At 40.1% G+C, this 26729-nt stretch overlaps 1 protein-coding gene across 4 annotated transcripts in view; it reads right to left on the minus strand.

The window, feature by feature from the left end:
- syde2 (synapse defective 1, Rho GTPase, homolog 2 (C. elegans)) overlaps positions 1-26729 on the minus strand; it is a 135894-nt gene that overhangs the window by 63313 nt on the left and 45852 nt on the right. For all 4 annotated transcript variants that reach the window (XM_067989804.1, XM_067989806.1, XM_067989808.1 and 1 more), the window contains exons 3-4: positions 17776-18887; positions 3175-3301 (exon numbers count right to left, since the gene is read on the minus strand). In XM_067989804.1, coding sequence (XP_067845905.1) covers positions 3175-3301; positions 17776-18887 — 1239 coding nt within the window. The remainder of the gene's footprint in view (positions 1-3174; positions 3302-17775; positions 18888-26729) is intronic.

A 26729-nucleotide genomic window follows, 5' to 3' on the forward strand; every position in this document is an offset into this window, starting at 1 on the left:
GGCACTACCGTCGCCGAATCCCCCACCATCAACATCCTGGGGGTCACCATTGACCAGAAACTTAACTGGACCAACCACGTAAATACTGTGGCCACAAGAGCAGCTCAGAGGCTGGTTATTCTGTGGTGAGTGATTCACCTCCTGCCTCCCCAGAGCCAATACTCTCCCCTTGCCTGGATGAGTGCAGCTCCAACAACGTTCAAGAAGCTCGATACCATCCAGGGCAAAGCAGCCCGCTTGATTGGCACCCTATCCACCACCTTATACATTCACACCCTCCACCACCAGCACGCTGTGACTGCAATATGTACCATCTACAAGATGCACTTCAGCAACTTGCCGAGGCTTCTTCGACAGCACCTCCCAAACCTGCGACCTCTACCACCTCGAAGGACAAGGGCAGCAGGCACATGGGAACACCACCACCTGCATGTTCCCCTCCAAGTCACACACCATCCTGACTTGGAAATATATCGCCATTCCTTCATCATCAGAGTCAAAATCCTGGAACTCCCTACCTAACAGCACTGTGGGAGAACCTTTACCACACTGACTGCAGCGGTTCAAGGCGGCGGCTCACCACCACCTTCTCAAGGGCAATGAGGGATGGGCAATAAATGCTGGCCTTGCCAGCGATGCCCACATTCCATGAATGAATTAAAAAAAACTGCCCAAAAATGAAACAAATTTAAGGTCACTAACATCAGAAGTTTAAAACAAAAAATGTTGCAAGCAGCTCCATAATTGTAATGTTAGAACTCCAACAAGGAGAATGCTGTTTCATTATCACACTTTTCATTCAGACTTCTATAAGGCAATGTTAGAAATAAGACAAAACTTGGGAATGAGTTGCACAATCAAGAAAAATCCAGGTGAATTTTTTTTAAAATGCCTTCTTCTGACAGAAGATAGCAAGGTTGCATATGCTAAGTTCAGTGGTAAGAAACAATCATAACAAAACAGGTGGTACAGAAACACTGGTCACAATGAAAAACCAAAGTAACGAGACTAAGAATGAGCACCATAGATAAGACCTGCCGGTAAGGGAAAAAAAAGCTAAAGCAACAATGCACTTTACACCTCACTATGTACGTTAGTCTCTTCTTTAAAAAAAAATTATATACATTACTACTTATTTTCTTATGCACTTCAAAGAACACCTTACAACATTTGATTTCATAGAATCATAGAATGGTACAGCACAGCAGGCTGCCATTTGGCCCATCGTGCCTGCACTTTCCCCACAGCCCTGTAATTTTTTTCCCTTAAACTTTATCCAATTCCCTTTTGAAATTTGCTCTTGAATCTGCTTCCATCATCCTTTCAGGCAGTGCATTCCAGATCATCATAACTCGCTGCATTAAAAAATGTTTTCCTCATGTCGCCTCTGGTTCTTTTGCCAATCACCTTAAATCTGTGCCCTCTGGTTACTGACTCTTCTGCCACTGGAAACAGTTTTTCCTTATTTACTCTATCAAAATCGTTCATGATTTTGAACACCGTTATCAAATCTCCCATTAACCTTTTCTGCCCTAAGGAGAACAACCCCAGCTTTTCCAGTCCCTCTACATAACTGCTTCTTCGACAGCACCTCCCAAACCCACAACTTCTACCATCTGGAAGGACAAGGGCAGCAGGCACATTTGAACACCACCACCTGCATGTTCCCCTCCAAGTCACACACCATCCCAACTTAGAAATATACCGCCGCTCCTTCATCGTCGCAGAGTCAAAATCCTGGAACTCCCTACCTAACAGCACTGTGGGGGAACCTTCGCTGCACAGACTGCAGCGGTTCAAGAAGGTGGCTCACCACCACCTTCTCAAGGGCAATTAGGGATGGACAATAAATGCTAGCCTTGCCAGCGACGCCCACATCCCATGAACGAATAAAAAAAAAAGTCCCTCATTCTCTATACCATTTTAGAGATTTACCAAATCAAACAAAATAGTGGCGACTACAAAGTTGGTTTGCAAGAGATGCTTATTAAACAACATAAATTAATTTATGTGCTTCTGAACAGGTGCAAATCATATAGAAAAAAAACAATTTTCTACCTACAGTTTTCTTTAAAATTCCAAATGCCTTTGTGTGTATGGTTTTACATTGTTGAAAGGCAGCTGTCAATTGTAATTCTGGCACTAACTCACTATAACAATAGAAGTGTTAAAATAACTGTCACTTCATTTGACGCTCGTGTGTACGATACACATCGTTTTTGGGATTCTACATCTTTGTCAATGGGATTTTAGTAAAACATAATGGTGGGAATATTACATTTTTATCCTATTTCTCCTTGAAATGTGAAAAAACCCAGTGATACAACTGAGAATTCTGTCTTTCCAATCTTGAATTGGGCCTTGTGAGAACATTGGTGAGCTTTATAATAGGTGAAATACTGGTGATTACAGATCTGTCACTAGTGGTGGGACCAACTTGAAAGTGATAAGTGATGAGTTACCACACAAGTAAAGTGGAGAACACAAAAGCATACTGGCTTAATTGAAAGATTTCATAGAGTGCATTAGTATCAAATCAAGTACGCCCAGTGCCAATACTGTTCTAACATGTAGCTGAAATAGGATACTAAAGATTTCTGTTCATTGAATCTACATTTTATATACATTTTTCTTTCATCTGTAAACTGATGAGAACTCTCAGTCACCATGAATTTAGTCTGTTTATAGGAGTTAAAAAGGAAAAAGTTATTTGAGCCCCTTAAATCATTTATAATCTTCCACTGTTGACAGTATGCATTACTCCCTTGAAAAAAGCTTGTGTTCATGTACTTGCTTTCCCTAGTGTTGTTTTTATAAATGATTATATTAGGGAACTTTGATACAAATAAATACCTACAATACTTGGAAAATGTTTGATAGATTTTTCTACCCAGAATTAAACATTAATTTAGTCAGTCAAAGGAATGCTAAAAGTCAAGACTACTACAACATTCAGATAACATTGTTTAACAACCAACAAAATGCTTAAATTGCATTAAGTTTAGCAAAATTACTTCCATTACCAGAAAAGTAATAATACAGCAATTATAATAAATACTATGTACATGGAGTTTAGGAATTTCAGGAGCTTCTCATTTTTACACCAAGCCCCTAGAAATTCTCTGGATATTTACATAATTCAATCGCATAACACAGACCCTGTCCCACATTTACCTGTAATGACATTGATATCCGGATACAGATTTTCAGATAAGCCAACAGCCTTGCTGTCACGCTCAAAAGCTTCTCGAAGCTCTTTCTTAACCGCAGCAGAGCCACAAAGACGATAAAGGCCCACAACCTAAAAACAGAGTCACAAGATGGTAAACTAGGCCACTACAGATTTTTAAAAAACACAAACTGGATTACAAATACTTCTGTTAGACCAGTAACGTGCTGGCAGGACTTCAAAATTCATGTGCACTGAATTCCACTCATTGCTGTTCATTTGGGGGTTCTTTTGAAAGGGGAAGAAGGGAAAAGGAGGGGTAAAGAAGGGGAGGGGAAGGCAATGGAGAGGTTACCAACAAAATTGTGAAAAGATCATAAAATCATTGGTCATTATTCATATGTCTGCATCTACAAATATATCTTTCTAGATTACAATAGATATTCATGTAAGTTCTTGCAGCAACCCTATCTTCTCCATTGGAAGTGCAGCATAAATCATGAAACAGGGAGAAATACCACCAAAGCAATATTCCAGAGATAGCTTTTCTGAAAGCTGTAAATGTATCTTAAACTATACTTTTCTTACTTCTTACTAGTTTTCTCCCTTCCTCTCTAAAGGCACAGTTAATGGACACTAGCTTTCCTCAAATGGACAGCATTCATGTGATGGTCGGCCACAGGAGACATCTCCACCAAATAAGCATTACACCGTGTCCACAAACAAGCAGTTTTCAGCAATGGTTACTTGGCTAGTGATGAGGAGCAGGTATATTGCGTGATTCTTCCCTTCTCAAGCACAGAATTTTGAGACCAATTAGAGTGCCTCTATTACTGCCCCAGTTGATCATACCTTTTTAATAACGTATCTGGAGTAATCACTTAATAATTAACTCATAAGATATAAATGATATTTCAACGCCTTATTAAATAATACACTTCATATGGAAACAAAGTTGCTGTTGGTGCCAAAACTTTGTCTTAAATTATAAATACTGAAGGATCTGAACACCACAATATATTTTGGATTGGACCTATAGAAACCAAAAATGTAATAAAGATCAGTCAGCACGGGTTTCAAAAGAGAAGGTCATGCTTGGCCAACCTTATTGAATTCTTTGAAGAAGTAACAGAAAGAGTAGGCAAGGGTAATGTAGTAGATGTAATATATTTGGATTTTCAGAAGGGTTAGGGTTAGTACCTCATAGTAGACTCATGACTAAGGTGAGAGATGTGGAGTCAAGGGACAAGTAGCAGAATAGATATTAAGCTGGCTACAAGACAGAAAACAGAGAGTAGGGGTTAAAGGTAGTTACTTAGACTGGCAAAAGGTGGGAAGTGAAGTTCCACAAGGATCGGTGCTGGGACCACCGTTGTTCACCATTTAAATAAACTATTTGGACTCGGGAATCAGAAATACCATTTCAAAATTTGACGACGACACCAAACTGGGGGGTATAGTTAATACTGAGGAGGACTGCGACTTAACACAGGAAGACATTAATAAACCTGCAGAATGGGCGTGTAATTGGCAAATGAATTTCAATATAGATAAGTGTGAAGTGGTACATTTTGGTAGGATGAATAAGGAGGCCACATACTCCTTGGAAAATAAGAGTCTAAATGGGGTAGAGAAGCAGATACACAAATTGCTAAAAGTAGCAGTGCAGGTTAACAAGACCATAAAAAAGCAAAGTACTGAGGATCATTTCAAGAGGGATTTTTTTTAAATTTATTCATTCATGGGATGTGGGCATCACTGGCAAGGCCAGCATTTATTGCCCATCGCTAATTGCCCTTGAGAAGGCGGTGGTGAGCCGCCTTCTGGAAGCGCTGCAGTCAGTGTGGTGAAGGTTCTCCCACAGTGCTGTTAGATAGGGAGTTCCAGGATTTTGACCCAGCGACGATGAAGGAAAGTCGGGATGATGTGCGGCTTGGAGGGGAACGTGCAGGTGGTGGTGTTCCCATGTGCCTACTGTCCTTGTAGGTGGTAGAGGTCGTGGGTTTGGGAGATGCTGTCGAAGAAGCCTTGGCGAGTTGCTGCAGTGCATCCTGTGGATAGTACACACTGCAGCCACAGTGCGCCGGTGGTGAAGGGAGAATTGAAAAGCAGAGAAGTTAGGTCAAACTTGTGTAGAACCTTGGTTAGACCACACTGGAGTACTGTGAACAGTTCTGGTCTCCATAATATAAGGATATAAAGGCAATGGAGAAGGTGCAAAAAAAATTCACTAGGATAATACCAGAACTGAGAGATTATATCTATCAGAAAAGTCTGAACAGCCTGAGGATCTTTTCTCTGGAAAGGAGAAGACAGAGGAGTGACCGGATACGGTCTTTAAGATTATGAAGGGGTTTGATGGGTAGACTTAGGGTGGAGACCAGAACTAGGGGCCATAAATACAAAATAGTCACTAATAAATCCAATAGGGAATTCAGGAGAAACATCTTTTCCCAGAGAGTGGTTAGAATGTGGAACACACTACCACAAGGAGTAGTTGAGGCGACTAGCATAGATGCATTTCAGGGGAAGCTAGATAAACACATGAGGGAGAAAAGAATAGAGGATATGTTGATGGGGTTAGATGAAGAAGATTGGGAGGAGGCTCGTGTGGAGCATAAACACCGGCTTGGAGCTGTTGGGCTAAATGGCCCGTTTCTGTGCTGTACATTCTATGTAATCCTATGTAAAAGGCTTAACTAGCAAGATTTTAAATGATTTAATTTTAAGCTGACATTGCAATTTTAAAGAGCTTAGAATATTATGAGTATCTTGCTTCCTTTTCCTCCCGATATTGCTGCTATCAAGCCAATTTAGCAAAGATACCAACTAACAGATGTTATCCAGTGGGATTTTTACTGCTGCATAATTTGGTTTTTGGGAAGGAATTTCACAGCAATCTTACAGCCAGATTCAAACATTTGTGCTGGTGACTTAAATGTGTTTAACATTACGATTCAGCATTGTTTCAGAGTGAAGATCAACACACATCTTAAATTTTATGAGCACCCAGAATAGAATGGAATGCATGTAACCAAATCGAAAAAAGAAATCTTGTACCTCCAAACAAAAAGTGAAAAGCCAAAAAAATTGATATCAAGTAATCTGTACATTACTGCAATAATTTATTAAAATTTAACCTGAATATGCTTTGTACATAAAGGGCAGAAAAGTTATGCTACAGCTATACAAAGCTCTGGTTAGACCACACCCTTGAGTACTGTGTTCAGTTCTGGGCACCGCACCTTAGGAAGGATATATTGGCCTTGGAGGGAGTGCAGTGTAGATTTACTAGAATGATACCTGGACTCCAAGGGTTAAATTACGAGGAGAGATTACACAAACTTGGACTGTATTCCCTGGAATTTAGAAGATTATGGTGTGATTTGATCAAAGTTTTCAAGGCAGTAAAGGGATCTGATAGAGTAGATAGAGAGAAACTATTTCCATTGGTTGGGGAGTCTAGGACTAGGGGACATAGCCTAAAAATTAGAGCCAGGACTTTCAGGAGTGAAGTTAGGAAGCACTTCTACACACAAAGGGTGGTAGAAGTTTGGAACTCTCTTCCGTTAACAGCTATTGATACAAGCTCAAATGTTAATTTTAAATCTGAGATTGATAGATTTTTGTTAACCAAAGGTATTAAGGGATATATGGGCCTACGGCGGGTATATGGAGTTTGGTCACAGATCAACCATGATCACATTGAATGGTGGAACAGGCTCAAGGGGCTAAGTGGCCTACTCCAGTTCCTATGTTCCTAAATGCATTGGGTATGCATTACAGAAGTATAGATCAAGTTGGGAATTTATACACCTGCAAGGGTCAGAGATGGGATAAGAAGAAAAACATTGTTCTATAGGAATATACTATCTTTCAGAACTGTTACAAATGGCAAACATCCAATGCTCCCATCAATAGGAGTATCAGCTACTTTTTGATAGGTTTTCAGCAGCTGGATATGGATCATTTAGGGGAAAAAAAAAATTCAGAGTAGGTCCTGAAACAAGACCTAGATGGAAGAATAAGCTAAATGGGCTAAACTATCTTCTCCCACTCCTCCGTGTTTACGCTCTAAAGGTGATTTATTTTTTTAGGTGAGGATGAATTACTCATGAGTTTTGCTACATATTTAGAAATTTCACCGCTTAAATTTCTTAAAGGAGACAGTGTGACATTTGCGAAGAATTCCTACTGCTTAACCTAACCAGGTGATTATATATCCATTTCCCAAACCATTTCTAAAACCAACCAGAGATCCATAACCTTCCTCAATATAGATTTAAAGGAAATGGAAAGGGTGTGGAGTACATTCTGTTCAAGGGATACTCCACAATATCTATGTGAAAAAATGCACATTATATATATATTCTATGGAAAGCTTCAAAATTTACTGCCACAAGACAGAGAATTTCGGTTCACACTTCTTAGTCACTCCAATGGCGTCAATTATAGGGAGAAGCCGCTGGAATAGCTCCATTATAATGCCCATCGCCTGTGAGCGCATCCAGAGACACCTGAATTTGGGAAACAGACTACAAAGCTGAATAAGTAGCTCCTTTTATTTTAAAAAGGGAAAAAAGGAACGAGAGCAGTTAGATAATATAAACATAGAATAAAAATAGGTGAAAAAAAGAGGAAAGAAAACAGTGTGAAGTAATTTTTCATTTAAAAGTGGGTAGAGTTTAATTTTGTAGTTTAGGGTTACAAAAAAGATTAACTTGTTAATCATCTCAATGCCATTTAAAGGATGTTGCTGGCACGGAATTATTGCCTCCAAAAGTAATTCATTGCATGAAGTGCTTTGAGACTTTGATAACATACTACGCAAGTGCAATTATCGATTCTACAATAATAAAGCTACTCCAGATAGTTTTATTTTTTATAAAGTTAGGGTTTATTTCAACAAAGTTGAAAAGCTAGCATTTCAGTGAAAATTGAAAACATTAAAAAAAATTGTTGCAGGAAACCTTCTATTTCTGTGGACCTACTGGCTGTTCCCCTAAGTAGGGGTGGAGGCAGGCGATGTTACAAAGGTGGAAGTAGATGTGTAGGTTTGTGATGGAGGGCAAGCTCAGCTCAGGGTTGAACAGGATGCTGAGGTTGCGAACAGTGTGGTTCAGCCTGAGACAGTGACCAGGGAGAAGATGGAATTGGTGGCAATGTATGAAGTTTGTGGCAGGAGCCGAAGATGATGGCTTCGGTCTTCCCAATGTTTAGCTGAAGGAAATTTCAGCTCATCCAAGAATGAATGTTGGACAAACAGTCCAACAGCACAGAGGTAGTAGGGGTCGAAAAATTGGGAGAGACAGAGCTGGGTGTTACAGTGTGCATGAGGAAGCTGATCCTATATTTGCTGATGTTGCTATAGATGAGGAAAAGGAGGGGGCCAAGGATGGATCCTTGGAGCATTCTGACAGTAATAGTCCGGAGCAAGGGGAGAAGCCATGCTGTAAATACTCTGGCTACGATCAAATAGGAAGAGTGGAACCAGGCAGAGCAGTCCCACCAAGCTGGTCAAAGAAGGAGGTGTTGGTGTGGTCAACTGTGTCAAAGGCTGCAGAGAGGTTGAGGAAGGATAATGCACGATGATCACAGTCACAGAAAAGTTAATTTGTGACTTTGGTAAGGGCTGTTTCAGTCCTGTGGCAGGGGTGAAAACCTGATTTGAGAGATTCAAGCAGGGATGAGCCTCAATTCATTTAGGACCTTTACAGTTTAGAGAGAAGAGACCATCAACCTTTTGTTAAAACAAAAGTTTTAAATTGGATCAATTGACATGAATCAATTTCTCGTCTCATTCAACTGAAGCCATTTAAGCTGCAACGTACCATAAACTTATTTAGAATTAATTGTGCTACTTATGGTTGTCAACCCAAATGCTATGCAACAGTGTGCAGAATGTCAGTCTAACTTTCCTGTAAAATATGGCCTTAATTTGTGTCCCTGTTGCTACGACCGTCACCATTATTTATCCTTTTTGTCTAGATCACATAAAAGGAGTTCACGACATCAACAACTTCTGTAAGCTCTATCGACTCTGTACCTGGCAATAAGGGAACCACGCCTTTAACAGACTCTGGCCCTGATCCTCTTACAGGAGGATCAAGCAATAAATCAACAGTTCTCCAAGATGGAAGTTGGCCAAGTCCTACTAAAATCAAGGATTCTAAGAGTGAGGGAAAGAAAAAGCACAGGAATTCAGGGGGTCATCCAAAAGTTCTCTACTATGCTACTTGGATCCTGTACAACCAACCACCTCTCCAGAGTTTTGCTTGCCAATTGCCATAAAAGGTCAAGATGACCCTGATCATAAGGCTCGTCATTCTCAGAGTACAACACATAGCCCTAAAATGATTATTTTCAGAATGACATCATTTTGTAGACACAATTAACAAGCCACACACTGTTTCTGACTTAAATTCCACCACAATTGGCTAGCAGCAACTCAGCATTCCACAAAACTGGTGCTTGCTTCCTGAAGGGCAAATCCATGTCATTCTGTAGACACATTCTCTGGATTTTTCACCCCGCTGTTAGAGGAGGTGGTGTAGAAGCCTATGGCTCAGAAGCTTACGTAGCTTCTCTAATGTTTACTTGTTCCAAGTTATTAAACTTTGAGAATTAACTTACGTTTGAAATATATTTGCTGGATAATTTTATAAATGGGAGATGACAGAGGGCAAAAATGTTGTACAGAGTGCTATATCTATGTATTTGGTTTGACCCTTGAAAAGGAGCTCCAGCTCTGAGGATAATCGCATCCGGCAGGCCCCCCCCCCCGCCATTATGTATCAGTGTGGGCGCCCATAAAAACCTCCCGCCAAACAGGACTAACAACCCTAATCAACAGATATAATAATGGTTACGGCATGGGAGCGTTCACGTTGCAGCCTGTTAGACTGTTAATCACACTGCAAATGCTTCCACTACTTTACACTCTTACCTTGGAGGAAAGTGTGAAGATACTAAAACAACAACAACCCTAAATCTGTTACACCTATAGCTGGCATGGTCCAGATAATTAGGCTGCTCTCCTGTCCGCAGGTGTGTAGCGGTAGTGTTGTAATCCAGAGACTTGGGTTAATTATGCAGAGAATGTCAGTTCAAATCCCACCATGGCAATTTGAGAATTTGAATTCAGTTTAAATTTTAAAAAAAATCTAGAAATAAAAAGCTGGTGTCGGTAAAAGTGACCATGAAGTTGTTGGATTGTCATAAAAACCCAGTTGGTTCACTAATATATTTTAGGAAAAGAAACATGCCGTACTTACCTGGTCTGGCCTATATGTGACTCCAGACATTAAAAGGAGAAGGCAAGTTTAGAGGACAGTTTATTTTTTGTTCAAATTACTCTCCTTTCTTACACTCAGCTGTATCAAACTGCGACTAGCAGTTCAAAAAGGTCCACCACCCCCTTCTCATTGCAACTAGGAATGGGCAATAAATGTAGTTAGAATGTGCAACTTGCTACCACATTGAGTAGTTAAGGCGAATAGCATAGATGCATTTAAGGGGAAAGCTAAATAAGTACATGAGGGAGAAAGGAAGAGTAAGATATGTTGATAGGGTTAGATGAAGTAGGGAAGGAGGGGGCTCGTGTGGAGCATTAACACCAGCATTGACCCGTTGGGCCGAATTGCCTGTTACTGTGCTATGTAATTCTATTTAAAACTACAGGTCTTGCCAGTGACACCCATATCCCAAGAAAATAAAACTTTAGTCTTGGAGCCATCAATAATATGTTTGGTTGGACTAGATTGATCCTATTAGTTTTTGTTCTTCCCAGTTAAATTTAGGTGTCAGGCTGCTAAGGTTTAATTTCCAACCACCTTTCATGGCACATGTACCGCTGCTTTAGTTGTGGCCCACTGCTGTCATTCTTGACTAAGATCCTTTCGGATCACTTTGATTATCTTCTTTCATCATCTGCACTGTCCCTTTGGAAGGTAACTGTCTTTTTGACTCTAAAGGATGTCTTTCAAGGTGCTTCCAATTCCATTCCATACTTTATTGGGGATTGTTGGGGGGAGGGGGGGGGAGGGGAGGGCGGAGGAGGAGAAGGTGTTGGTGGCAGAATTTAAAACCTAGTTAGCCATTTTTGGACTGAGAACCAGCAAAGTCCAACAACCACATTTTGACAGAGAAGGCTATATAACTTCAGCATAGTAATAATAGATATGTACATGTTCGGTCACTGTACAGCAATTACACATACAACCGTATCACAACTATGTAGAAGATGGTAGTTAGAAATTCAGAAAATTGATTCAGATGCCAGGTGAATTCAGTTGAGAAAAAAATCCTTAGCACACGCCCCCATGAGAAAGTATTCAAATAAATCCTGGAACTTCCTTCCTAGCAGCACTGTGGGAGAACCGTCACCACACGGACTGCAGCAGTTCAAGAAGGCGGCTCACCACCACCTTCTCGAGGGCAATTAGGGATGGGCAATAAATGCCGGCCTCGCCAGCGACGCCCGCATCCCATGAACGAATAAAAAAAATAGCAGGGATGAATTGTTTGTAAATGTTGTTACAGATATGCATTATGGATTTTGTTGTCACGTTCATCTCATTTGTTATTTTGATCTGTCGAGTGGTGATGGTGTGGGGGGGGGGGGCGGGAAGAGAAGAGAGAAATGATGCACAAATTCACACTGCTCTGTTAACAGCACCATCAAAAATCAACAGCATTTTATTTCTCTTGAGCAACTTATCTAATCACTTTGTTCCTAACAATACTTTGGCATTATTAGATCCAGAGTTGTGCAATGTTCAGGCCACGTGCCTTTGCTGGGACCAATGTCATCCCTAATTAGGGCAACTGACAAGGTCTACTAAAACGTTGCCTTATTTAGTCATAGCTGTACGGGAAGCAACAAGATACAGATTTATTGATGTGGAACCAATTAAGGAATATAGGAAAGAAAGAAAAGAATGCAACAAATATGATTACATTTGCAATGCCAAAACTTATTCTATTTATCTGGAATAAAGCTCATAGTTTGGGAATAACAGTTCGATTCATCAGACTGCTCAAAGCACAGATGTCTAAATTAAACATCTACTTGAATCCAGACATCAACTCATCTACAGTAGATTGCTGGGTCTACCTACAATAGGCTATACCCAAGCTCATAAGCAGCTCAGGCCATCTAACACCGTACGTTTTAGAGGCAGTTCACTTATTAAACTTCAGGTGTTCAGTGCAAACAATGGAGGAGTACAGGCACAAGAGGCAAAAAAGGAAAAGTGAAGGAGATCCTGGAGAAATATTTCCACCTACTGGAGAATAACCCTACTTTAGCAGCAAATTCAACCAAATATTTCTTTTTTTTTTAAAAGCACTGGCCAAAATACATGACTAAATTGCTTCAATACAAATACACTACTCCAATCAATTTCTTTGAAACAAGTCTTTTTTTTAAATTAAAAGGCGAAGGCAAGTTTAGAGGACAGTTTACTTTTTATTCAAATTACTCTTATTTCTTACAAGACAATGCCAGTCTCAAAAATTTATTTCACAATTAAATAATTTTCATTGCTGAGATGGAAATCATTAAGTAGGTTTGCTCTCCCTGCTAGGTTACTCTAATGACATCAATTATAGGGAAGCATCCCCATATGCCTCAGAGCAGTTCTATTGCAAACAGTTGGAGTGCAACCTCAAACCAACTGATATTACTCCAGAAAACCAAACTACAGCGTTGGAATGCATTCACCAAGAATCTTGTACTAAAATGGCTTCAAAAGGTCACAAATTAATCTAAATGTTCAACTCATGTTGTCGTGGACTACTGAACATACTCTCAATGCTGTTGAACATTGCTAGAAAGTAGTTCACAAAAATCAATAATATGGTTGGAGCCAATGTCTGTATATTTCACGTGGTTATAAAAAAAGTGATTTGAAGAAAAAAAAAACATCGGAACATGAGTAGGCCATTCAGCTCCTCGAGCCTGTTCTGCCATTTAATTACATCATGGCTGATCTGAACCTTAACTCCATTTACCCGCCTTTGATCCATATTACTCCATACCATTACCCAATAAAAATCTATCTATCTCAGGTCTTGAAAATTTCAACTGACCCAGCACCCACATCCTTTTGGGGGGGTGGAAAAAGAGAGTTCCACTTAGAAAGGGTGCAGGGGAGATTTACTAGAATAGTACCAGGGATGAAGGACTTCAGTTATGTGGAGAGACTAGAGAAACTGGGGTTGTTCTCCTTAGAGCAGAAGGTTAAGGGGAGATTTGATACAGGTTTCAAAATCATGAAGGGCTTTGATAGAACAAATAAGAAACTGTTTCCACTGACAGAAAAGTCAGTAACCAGAGGACACTGATTTAAGGTAATTGGCAAAAAGAGGCGACATGAGGAAAAAAAATTTACGTAATGAGTTGTTATGATTTGGAATGCACTGCCTGAAAGGGTGGTGGAAGCAGATTCAATAATAACTTTCAAAAGGGAATTGGATAAATACTTGAAGGGGATAATTTGCAGAGCTATGAGGAAGGAGTGGAAATAATTGGATAGCTCTTTCAAAGAGCTGGCACAGACACAATGGACTGAATGGTCTCCTGTGCTTTTTCATTCTATGATTTCCACTTCCCTGTGAGTGAAAAAGTGCTTCTTATTTCACCCCTGGAAACTGCGGGCCTCCTCTGCATAAAACTGAATCTGTGGACGCCAATTGGGCATCCCAATGCAGTTTACCGGAAGTGCCCTTAGGAAATTCGTCTGGCTCCGATGCCGAGCTGTACCGTAAGTAGGACTGAGGGGAATGGGAATGAACTATATGGGTGTGAGCCCGGGCTGGCACTAGCCCACACTAGTTTCTGTGGAGCCAGGAGGAGCACTCCTACTCCTCCTGGCTCCACAGAAACTAAAGTATAAAAAAAGTTACTTACCTTTTTGTGGGTGGCCTCCAGCGGTCCTTTTAAGGGCAGCTGGTTAGACTGCTGTAGACCCAGAAAAACTAAGTGGAGCATATGTGGCGCAAGCGCACTTGAATTTGGCAGGCGGTGCACTTCCGGGGAGATCGGATGAGAGAGATCACAATCCAAAATTGGTCCTTTCCACCCCCCCCACCCCTGCAACGTGTTAATCTTGTATTTTCTGTTGCTGCAATAGTTTCTCTGTACATTCTAAATGACTGAATTTATTTAACTTTAAAATATATAGTTGAAAGAAATTGACGAAGAATATCTGACCAAATCCAATTCAGGCCCTGCCCACAGTTTTCTCTACTGTTGTGTTTGGCTCCCGACTGTACTTACTTACTGAAGTGTGTAAGGGCTCAGGGTGCACTGGGAATAACTCTAGTGAGAGTCAGACCAGGCCTGAGGAATGAAGAATGGGGAACTTCAGCAAAGGACATAGGTGAACTAAAATGGAGGAAGAGGCTTGCCATGATGCACATTTGGAAAGAACCAAGGCATTTGCAAAAGAAACGGGCAACAAAGCTCAACCAATAATTCAAGCTCGAGCCAAGTACTCCAAACTGAATGCTAGATTTCCGAGAAAATGTTTTCGAAAGATTTACAACACTGGACAGTTGATGAATTAGGAATTTCACTCGGATGTGTAATTTTTAATGGGTTTCATATGCTGTATAATTGTTGCTTTTAACTTGTAAATTTCCAGATAGGTTAAACAATGCAATACGACAGGACAAATCAAATCCACAAAATTATTTGACCAATTTGATTAGTACTTGTCAATTTGGGATTAGTTTTGCTATTCGTTATTTTGGAAATGGTAGCTTTCAAAAGAAAAGTGCATGACAGTTTTCTGCTGTTTACTTGTTCCTCATTGGTGTTAACCAACTGAACTGCTTTTAATTTGTTCACATTTTGTCAGTTGGGTACTTAGTAATTTAAGAAATAAATCCTCGTTTCAGCCAATCAGTAATTTTTGCCATATAGACAGCTATACAATAATAGCCTAATAAAATGCAGTCAGCATGGATTCAGAGCGGAAGGTCCTGCTGACCAACCTTATTGGCTTCTTTGAGGAAATGACAACTCAAGTGGACTATGATGTGGCTCGCCTAAATGTCCAAAACACATTTGACAAAGTTCCATATGAAAGGCTATTAGTTAAACTCAAAGCTCTAGGGATCCAGTGTAAATGCCGGGAATAGATAAGAAATTGCCTGAAAGGTAGATAGCAATAAATACTCAGAGGAGTTATGTCAAAGTGAGGAGGGGGGTAAATTACTGAGTGGGAGTCTACAAGGACAGCTATCATGTCTAAACAAATGACTTGCATTCAGAAACTCAACGTAATCAAATCTGTAGATAATATTGAACTAGAAGGGAGCTCATAAATTACAGAATGTGTTGGATAAAATATGTAAGTGGATAGAACCAGGGCAGATGAAATTTAATGACATAGAAAGAAAAAAATTAAACGACACACCTACGCCATGACTGGTGTTGAAATAGCTAATGAATAAGCTGAAAGAGTTTTAGCAGTCTCGATTCTCAGGAGATGTAACCAATGCAAAGACGTAATCAACAAATCCTGTAGAATGTTGAACTACATAGCCAAAACAGCAGAATATACGTCAAAGTCATGACCAAGCTGCACAGCATTCCGATCAGACTGGACCTCGAGTACTGCGTACAGTTCTAGCCATCAAAACACAAGGGAGAAACTGAAACACTGGAGAGAGTGCAGAGAAGATCCCTAGCATCAAAAGTCAAGAGCAAAAAATGGAGAAACACGGACTTTTCAACTTGGAAAGGAGGCCTCTAATAGATGATCTTATAGATGTATAAAAGTTAATTACGGAATATTATTTTAAATTAAATTGCAAGTGGACAAGTTCAAATGAGTAAAACATAAATTTAGGACTGAAGTTGCTCTTCACAATCTGCCAATGCCCCAGAATAGCCATTATTGAAAAATTTTCACTATCACATATCAAGGATAACGCACAGCATCTCTTTACCATAACAATCAGTGATATACTGCGAACTGTGACATAATAATGATCGTTTGCATCACCTCACTAAGACAAACCACATAAAATGTGATACACCACTCGATGCTATATACTTTTTGTACAGCTCCCAAAAGGTAGCTGTACAGAGGGGTGTACTGTATTAATCAGTCACAATAGTGAAGGTCACCACTGTCCTTCAAACAACATTTCATATCTTTAGTCACTAATGAATGAAGCATTGTTTATGCTTTATTCATTCCTACTTGCACAGCAGTAATTTCCCCTCTTTCCAAAAATAGTATAATAACTCAAAAGGGCTCCGCTTTGCCTGTTGCACTAGGTAGAGATACCATTGTTCAGCCATTGAGAGTATAAATTTTAGATTGTTCTGTGGCTAGAATCTCACCTATGTGCATCAACGACTTCACAGGAGAAATAAAATGCCAGACACTCAGACCCAAACAGGATAGAAGTTCAGCAAGTGAACAGTTTTCTATCCCCTTCATGTCTCTTTTCTCCTCCTCCCCATAAGAAATTGTAGCATTGTGTAAAACAAGTCAAATCTCACCTTGCTTTACAGGGCTGTATGTGTTCAATCCTCCATAGGCAAGACACGTAATAGCTTCTTTGGGTACAAAAGCAATTTGCACACTCTCCTCCTCAGCACAAATTGGGGGCATATGCACCCATTCTTGTGCTCTTCGGTCATGAGAAAATTAAGCCCCCACAGTCTTCCGGTATGACCTATGCACATTTCGTAATCTGTAAATTTGCAGTTACTTAGAAGGAAGCAGGAACTTAGAATCTTAGAGCACAGGAGGCCATTCAGCCCATCGTGTCTGTACCAGCTCTTTGAAAGAGCTGCCCAATTAGTCCCACTTCCCTGCTCTTTCCACATAGCCCTGCAAATTTCTCCTTTTCAAATATATATCCAATTCCCTTTTGAAAGTTGCTATTGAATCTGCTTCCACTACCCTTTTCAGGGAGCACATTCCAGATCGTAACAACTCGCTGAGTAAAAAAAGTCTCATTTTCCCCTGGACTTTTTTGCCAATTACCTTAAATCGGTGTCCTCTGGCTGCTGACCCTCCTGCCAGTAGAAATAGTTTCTCCCTATTGACTATCAAAATCCCTCATAATTTTGAATACCTCTATGAAATCTCCCCTTAACCTTCTCTGCTCGAAGGAGAACAATCCCAGAACTTACATACATATATAGCATCTTTCATGTCCTCAGGATGTCTCAAAGTACTTCACAGCCAATTAAATACTTTTGAAGTATAGTCACTGTTATAATGTAGGGAAACATGGCAGCAGATTTGCACACAGCAAGGTCCCACAAACAACAATGAGATAAATGACCAAATAATTTGTTTTTTTTAGTGTTAGTTGAGAGATGCATGTTGGCCAGGTCACCGGGAGAACTCTCTTGCTCCTCTTTGAAAAGTGCTCTGGGACTTTTTGCGTCACCCAAGCTGGCTGACAGGGACTTGGTTTAACATCTCATCCGAAGGACAGCACCTCCATCAGTGCAGCACTCTCTCAAAAATGCACTGGAGTACAACTCTTCTGACTAAGCAAGGAACCTAGCACATATGCAGTTACAAAGACAGAATTTTCCTAATTATAATTTAAATTGACTATGGGCTTACCTGGCAGCCTCGTTTTTCAATTTCCACAATACATTTCTGCATCAACAATGGCACCCTCAAGCCCGTATTTTCCTTCTCAACTATTTTCCGTGCTTCAACACCAAACACCACTGGCTCCCGCTCTCCATCTGGGCTGTCCAATGAGTTTTCCCACTGCTCCATCAGAGTCAGTTTCACATAAATGAGCCCTCTGGGTTCGAGTTTTACTGCCAGCTGATGCATCTTGGAAACCCTGAAGAGCGTGGGGAGCACAACAGTACCATGGCAACAAACACGGTTCCGACGAGGAGTAGGCTCCCAGCTGAAGACTACCAGCTTAAGATGCTGTGCATTCTCTAACTCAATATTAAATGTGTGGTCCATATCCAAAAACGTGGTTCTGCAGGTCAATAAGGCTGTCCTGGCCTTGTTGACTGAATCTACTTGTATGGCACAGAATACATCTCTAGAATCAATCCTTGGTGGCTTTAAATCCTCAGCACCATAAAAATGTACACTCATTAGTCCTGAAATATATTGAGAACACTTAGGCTGATCCACAAAGCTGTAATGTCTGAAAGCATCAATATCAATTTCTGTACTGTGTGTTTTATGAGAGGTTGCAGCAATGTTTCCCTTTGCAGGTTTGCTTTCACAGGAGTGCTTACCCGATTTAGCTACGAGTTCTGGTGAATCTCCATCACTAAGGTAGCCACCCTTGCTGGCTGATTTGAAGCTTCCTGAACTTTTCTTCTTGTAGTTCTGTGATACAACACTTGTATCCAGGTGATAGCGACTGATGACATTCCTACTAGCAGCATTAGTCACAATTCCAGGAGATAAGGAGGACCCATGGTTGCCTTTGGGCGATGAATTATGATTATCATTACAGTTATGGCTTGAAGTCCCTTTAACACTCAATTTTCTGCTGAGTTCAGGAAGTTTTTTCATTTTCATTGAAAGCTTCCGCACAGTTCGTGGAGATTTTATCTTTTCTGGAAAGGACCAATTAATTGCACTCCCCTTTTTCAAAGGGTTAGGGCTGGATGGCGGAGAAAAGTCAGTCGTTGCTGCTGTTGTCGCTACAACTGCTACTGCACAGACAGGACCATTGGAAGGATCAGTGGCAGCTACTAAAACCAAAATTAATGAAGATTATATTAAACTCAATTCAAACACAGTATTCTGAATCTTTGAAAAAAATTTAACTACAAATTTTACCAAAACTTAAACATCGATAACACATTTGCATTTGACCACAAATAACCAGTGGACGCTGCTCAAATTTCATTGAAGTAAAAGAAAGCTGGGTTTTCCCAACAGTTCAGCGTGTATGTCTAGCAAGTAGATGAGCCACAAGTTCCAAGTGAAATCCCCAAGTTGTGCTGTGTTGCTCAATCTTACTTCGATGGCAGTAAGGTCTTGATACCCATGAGTTAGGGGAGAGGTGTAAAGAAAATATTGATGGGGGTCCCACTCCTGATCACAATGGCCTTTACTGGAGCGGTGGATTGGGACAGAATCTGGCTTGATTATAATTCACCATGATCATCCCCTGCCACACCCCCCACCCCGTGAAGTAGCTTGCTGGCAGTCAGTAAAGTCTCATGCAAGATATCACAGGGTATTAGATGCTCATATGACAGTATCCCAGTACGGAGTCGATGCTTTCAGCAGAGTAGGGAAGGAATCAAAAACATTTATATCATACTATTTATGTTAGCATTAATTAGAATAATTCAGGACAATCTCCTAGTCTGCAAAAAGAACCTTCAACTTTTGAATTGTTTTCATTTTAAATTGAGTGAAAAGATTGATTCACACTGCACCGTTTTAATATATCAAGTATTCATTAAGCACCTCATGTAAGTAGCTACAGAACAGAGACAATAAATAACTCAACAGATGTATTCACCCATATGAGAAGCTACTACTGTGGAGCTAAGCTTGTTAGCCATTTCAGCATGGGATCAAAATTTATTTTAAATAATATAACTGTGAATATGCACTCACATCAGCATACGGAAGTAATGACTCAATTTGTTAATTAAATCAAGCTGTAGCCAGGCTTTGGGGAAATAAAGTACAGCAAGAGAATAAAATGGCCAATAGCCAGTTGAAGAATGTCAAACTAAACAGGGTGGTGGAAATTAAGTTAGTAGAATGTCAGGATAGGGCCTGGGAACTCTACATCTTGCTAACTGCTTTTACACTTAAAACTGAAACTGCCTCATTGACATATGCTTCGAATGCCTCTTCTACTAACTTGTTCACAACTCAAGATAAGACAGCTAAATAAGGAGGCTGATATTAGGGAAACAAAGCAGAGTTTTTCTTGTTATCTGCATCTCTGTACCGGAGCAGCAGACTTTTCCGAACAGTGAAAGGTCTATACTCCAGCTGTTCGCTGTGTGGTTCTGGCAAGAAACTAGTCAAAAAAAATGGGACATCTGATAAATTCAGACAATACCATTCTTTGTACTGTAAATCACAGACAAATCCCAATAGCAAGGCTGCCCTACAGCATTCATTAACAACATATGCCATTTTTAGACTATGCAAAATTAATCTTTTGTTTAGTGGCAGACACTTAAAAGCAAAAGGGAAAGGAGGAGCAAACACAATGAAACACAAGGCAATATAGATTCCAATATAAAGCCAGTTGTTTTTCAGTGCAAGTTACCCCAGAGTCTTTATATCTTGTTTTATCGTGACAAAACGCAGGCTGGATTGCCACTCACCCCACTGAATGTTGGCCTTTATCTTAAGGGGGCTGGAATAAAAAGGGTAGTAGTTATGTTACAGTTATATAAAGCTCTGGTTAGGCCCCATTTAGAGTACTGCATTCAGTTCTGGGCACATCTCAGGAAGGATATATTGCTGGATTGGATTGGAAGGTAGCAAATGTAACCCTCTTATTCAAGAAAGGAGGCAAGAGAGAAAACAGGGAACTACAGGCCAGTTAGCCTGACATTAGCAGGGAAAATGCTAGAATCTATTAAGGATGTAGTGACAGGGAACTTAGAAAATCATAATATGATTAGACAGAGTCAACACAGTTTTATGAAAGGGAAATAGTGTTTGACAAATCTATTAGAGTTTTTTTGATGATGTAACTAGCAGGGTAGATAAGGGGGAACCAGTGGATGTAGTATATTTGGATTTTCAAAAGGCATTCAATAAGGTGCCACATAAGAGGTTGTTACACAAGATTAGGGCTCATGGGATTGGGGGTAATTATTAGCATGGATTGAGGATTGGTTAACGGACAGAAAAGAGAGTAGGAATAAATGGGTCATTTTCGAGTTGGCAAGTTGTAATTAGTGGGTTGCCGCAGGGATGGGTGCTTGGGCCTCAGCTATTTACAATCTATATTAATGACTCTGATGAAGGGACCGAGTGTAATGTATCCAAGTTTGCTGATGACACAAAGCTAGATGGGAAAGTAAACTGTGAGGAGGGTGCAAAGAGGCTGCAAAGGGATATAGACAGGTTAGGCGAGTGGGCACGGTGGCAGATGGAGTATAATGTGGGGAAATGTGAGATTATTCAATTTGGTAGGAAAAATAGAAAAACAGAATATTTTTTAAATGGTGAGAAACTATTAAATGTTGGTGTTCAGAGGGATTTGAGTGTCCTTGTATAAGAAACACAAAGTTAACATGCAGGTACAGCAAGCAATTAGGAAGGCAAATTATATGTTGGCCTTTACTGCAAGGCTGTTGGAGTAGAAGAGTAAGGAAGTCTTGCTGCAATTGTACACGGCTTTGATGAGACCACACCTAGAGTACTGTGTGCAATTTTATTCTCCTTACCTAAGGATGGATATACTTACCTTAGAGGCAGTGCAATGAAGGTTCACTAGATTGATTCCTGGGATGAGACTGTTGTCCGACAAGGAAAGATTGAGTAGAATGGGCCTATACTCTCTAGAGTTTCGAAGAATGAGAGGTGATCTCATTGACACATCAAAGATTCTAAGAGGGCTTGACAGGGTAGATGCTGAGAGGATGTTTCCCCTTGCTGGAGAGTCTAGAACTAGAGGGCATAGTCTCAGAATAAGGGGCCGGACATTTAGGACTGAGATGAGGAGGAATTTCTTCACTCAGAGGGTCGTGAATCTTTGGAACTCTCTACCCCAGAGGGCTGTGGATGCTCAGTCGATGAGTATATTCAAAGCTGAGATCAACAGATTTTTGGACTCTAAGGAAATCAAAGGATAAGGGGATCGGGCAGGAAAGTGGAGTTCTTACTGAATGGCAGAGCAGGCTCGGGGGGCCCTATGCCCTACTCCTGCTCCTATTTCTTATGGTCTTGGAGGGGGTACAGCGCAGATTCACCAGAATGACACTGGGGCTAAAACGGTTAAATTATGAGGACAGGTGGCATAGACTAGGCTTGCATTCTGTTGAGTATCGAAGATTAAAGGGTGATGTAATTGAGGTGTTTAAAATGATTACAGGAATTGATAGGGTAGATAGAAAGGTACTATTTCCTCTGGTGGGGAAGTCCAGAACAAGGGGCATAACCTTAAAATTAGAGCTAGGCCATTCAAGGTTGATGTCAGGAAGCACTTCTTCATACAAAGGGTAGTGGAAATCTGGAACTCTCTCCCAAAAAGTTGTTGAGGCTGGGGGGGGCGGAGGGTGGGGGGTCAACTGAAAATTTCAAAACTGTGATTGATAGGATTTTTGTTCAGTAAGGGTATCAAGGGTTACGGAACCAAGGTGGGTAGATGGAGTTAAGATACAGATCAGCCATGACCTAACTGAATGGCGGAAGAGGCTCGAGGGGCTGAATGGCCTACTCCTGTTCCTACAGTGCTCATTTAGATAATTCACAATAAATGAAACCCATATCGTTTTACACCCTTTTTTTTGTTCTGGAGTTCTTATCTCACTGTTGAGCTCCGTACACAGATCTGCGGCTATTAAATGTGGCTGCATCTACCCTGGCTATCTTTTGCAGTTTTCATATCCACCATGGACTTGAATCCCCTCCACATAATTCAAAAAAGCAGAGAAGGCCCGCTGCACCATGGTGCATCACTTCCCCCGCCCCCTCCTTTAACATTCCCTCATGCAATTCATTTTTGGAACTAAAGAAAAGCCACATCTGTGGTAGTTCTTGTGCAAAGTGCCTGAAGAGAAGCCAGGAATTGGCTGGTGGCAGCAATCTTTTCCTCTCTCTCATAAGTGTCATTTGCTCATAGCAATAACAGCTGTAAGTGCAACTTCTGAGCATAAACAGGGAATTAAACTACCAAAATTGAAGTTGACAAATTCAACAGAGCTAAAAAAAAATTTAAGAGAACACCAACTCCTATATGCCTTATCAGTAGCAAAATATAAAATATTTGAATTCTATCCTTAATAATGTATCAAATAAATTTATACATCACGACTGGATGGAGCAGTTAGTTAGCACATTGTTCCTCCACCTCTGGAAACTGGCTGAAATTCAATCCAGTGTGACGGAAACTTTGTCTGTCAGCTAAAAGAATCCTATGCAAAATAAATTTCAATCCAGTTTCTAATAGCTGTGGGTCCACAATGCAAAACTGGCTATAAATCAGCAATATTGTATAATCTCATTTAGAGAATCTACAAGGATAACTGTTACAACAGTGGAAAAACTAAGAACATTTCATCATTTCTTAGTTCTTCACTTTATTTTTCTCTTGCTTGTCTTGCTGATTTCGAGTCTCTCTCATTTCCATTTATCTCCAACTTCATCCACTATATGAAATTTCCCTTCTTGATTTCTCTTTCTATTTGAGAACTATATATAAAAAACTATTGTTTCCCTGATATGGAGAGCACACTTTTTCCTTGTGGGACACAACTAATGTGCTCAAGCCTAGAAAACCTCAGTGCAGTTTGGCAAGTGCCAAGGTTTAGCAACCCACCCAAGTGTGTACAGATGGATATACACATGTACCAAATCCTAAATATATGGGCTCTTGTTCACAGCCCAGAGTCCAGATAATGTCTTCCAGGAGTTTTTTTCCGAGCCAGTTTCCCCATCAGCTAGTTGATGGACATCTACCTTCAGCAAAGTAGATGGGCATACACAGGACAATCATCACCAAATGCTTAATTCAGGTCCTCATGTGGGGAGCTTGGAAAGAGGTGTGCCTGCTGTGAGTTTGACTCTCACTCCTCTCTTCAGACTGCAAAGTCTGGAGAAAGAACAGAGCATCTTAGTGTGTTCTTGAAGAATTATATCCTAGGTGAAACTGCTATCCATTAAAATGCTCTGGTAGCAATAGGAATCAAAAGCTGGGGCAGAAATTCCTTGTGTTCTTTGATTAATATCCTTGGCATCCTCGAGTCGAACAGAGCCATAATACTGTACTTGGGAGCATCCCACCAAATCCAAGTGTCTGGCTCCTTGTTCAAGATGGTGAGTGCAATGTGCTAGATCCCCAGATGAGTCCACCAACAACATAATGTATAAATCACTACAATTCTTTCAGAAATATCTACAACAGCCACTGAGACCATCACGACCCTATCTTACACTTCACCGATGAAGGCATGGAGTACAATGGCTGACAACCTTGCTACAATCCTGTTAGAAGAGAAATAGGCTCAATGCCTCTTGCATCAACGTTTACACAGATTTGAGCACTAGAATATCTTGGATAAAATCTAAAATTTTGCCACGTACTTCATAGCTTCCAGCTCTATACAAGAGCCACGAGGCACTAGGTTGACTGGCTTACAAAAAAAAAGAAAATATAAATTGTTTTCCCCTGAGGCTTTGTTGTGGAATTTAATATAAAGTCACAGCCTGCCCCACACATTGCTCAGAATCCATTTTGATTGCACCCCAGGCCTCCAATATACAAACTTTAAACGGTGATAAGGGATAGTATTCGATCATTTTCGGTTTCATTAAAATTTCCCAATTTTATGAATAGAAACCACAAATGCGTTCTGGAAACCTGAAGATATGTGAGCCTCAAACAGAATTCTATTTTCCAACCTCAGAAGTCAAGCTCCAAGGCAACCCAGTGGTTCTTGGTACTGATCTTTAAGACCATTAACTATTTCTCCTTTTTGTCTCACACCCCTTCCAAACCTCACTGGACTTCAATGAATCAGCTTTTTGCAATTTAGCACACGTGCTGTCCATACCTGCCGAGTTATCCAAGTTGTTTTCCTATCACAGTTAATATCACTAGAATGAGAAATCAGGTTCTGATGATCATTTAGTTCTTCAAATGAACCCCCAACCACAAGTCAATTTATTTCTGCATTTCATCTATTTTGGAAGTTTGCCAAAATACACTACTTCTGCAAAAGCCAGACCACTTCAATCCCACCCACTCTCTCACATATGGAGCCAGTATGTCCATCAACCCTAGCAGTTAAATCCTAATGAAATTACTAATCACAACCATGACACACTTATTTAATTTCAAAGCCGTCAAACGTAGCATTAGAACACAAAACATGTCTCCAGCGTATTAGTCTCAGAATCAGTGGAGATGTGAAAGGATGGGGGCGAGGGGGAAAACAGAAGAGAAGCAAAAGAGAAAAAAAAATACTTGAGGAAGGTTGCTGAAAAAATTTGCAGACAGCAATATTTATTCCTCTGAATTAGGGAAAATTTCATAACCTTGCAAGTAATGCATAACCAAAGATATGTACGTCATGAAAACTATACTGAAACGGTTGTGTATTTTGACACACACAAAAAGCAGATTTGGATGGAACATCTAAAATGAATATTTACTATGAAAAACAATTACAACCATAATGAAGCACTGTTGGAAAAGTTTATTTTTAATACTGTGGGGTAGAGTTTCCACTAGATTGTGCTGGTTTTTTCAGCACAATCTGGTCAGATCAGCGCAAAACACCGTGGAATTTCGATGTACGCTGGCTGTAAATTACATTCAGCGTAATTAGAGTTTCTGCGATCTTTTGCGCTGGTTCAAAAATCATCACGCTGAAGCTAGCCCTACCCACAAAACTGCACCCCCCCCCCCCCCCCCCGAACGAAATAACGAGGATGGCGAGTTTCTACAAATTGCGTCCATTCGATAAGGGTCTTCAAATTAAGCTAGCTTTCTTAGGCGCACAGGCATATTTTAAACATTTTCATATTTTAAGCATAAATGCCAGTATAGACTAGTTGGGCCAAATGGCCTGTTTCTGTGCTGTAGTTTCAATGTAAACTGACTAGTGTACACCAATGAAACTATTAAATAGTTCAGCATAGTTTTTAAAAGTGATTTTCATGTGATTTAAAATCATGTTACTCACAGGTGGAGGACGAGACACTTATTAAAAATGCTTATTGTTTGTGATTAACCCATTTTCAGCTGTATTAATAAAACTGCACCAGGTTACCACTCTTAAATACATCAATGCATATTTATCATTGCAAAAAAAAGCGATTACACTGTTAAACTGCCAGACTGCACTGATTCATGGAAGATTTTATGTTTGTGATTATGTAAATGCATTTTAGCGGAAACTCTGAATGAAACCCAGCCAGTGCAATTTTCAGGCGCAATATGCGCCCAAAGCAGAAATTCTACTGTTTTTTGTTAAAAGTATGCAAATTTTAGAATTTGTGAACTTTTAACAGGTAATATATTACCCCTTAATCATGATGCTAACCCTAGAAAATAGATATGCAAACAAGTTTTTTGATTACATCATCTATACATTTCATATTATCTGGAATTTCATTAAATACTGCGTCAATCTAAAATATGCAACAAGTCACAGATGAAAGAATGAGAACAAGAACCGTACGAAAGTAGCCGTGGTTGTGCATATATAGCACAGAAATATAATTTACAAAATTACCATGGTGCCAAAAAACGTCAAAACTGGTGTTGCAGATGTAGCATTATTGGAGATAGAAACATTTATCAAATTGAGTTTTGTTGGTTTAAAATACTATAATTATCAAAAAATAATGGCACCTTACATTAGGACACTGGTGGCTTCAGA

Source organism: Heptranchias perlo, chromosome 9, assembly GCF_035084215.1.
Source record: "Heptranchias perlo isolate sHepPer1 chromosome 9, sHepPer1.hap1, whole genome shotgun sequence".
NCBI lineage: Eukaryota > Metazoa > Chordata > Chondrichthyes > Hexanchiformes > Hexanchidae > Heptranchias > Heptranchias perlo.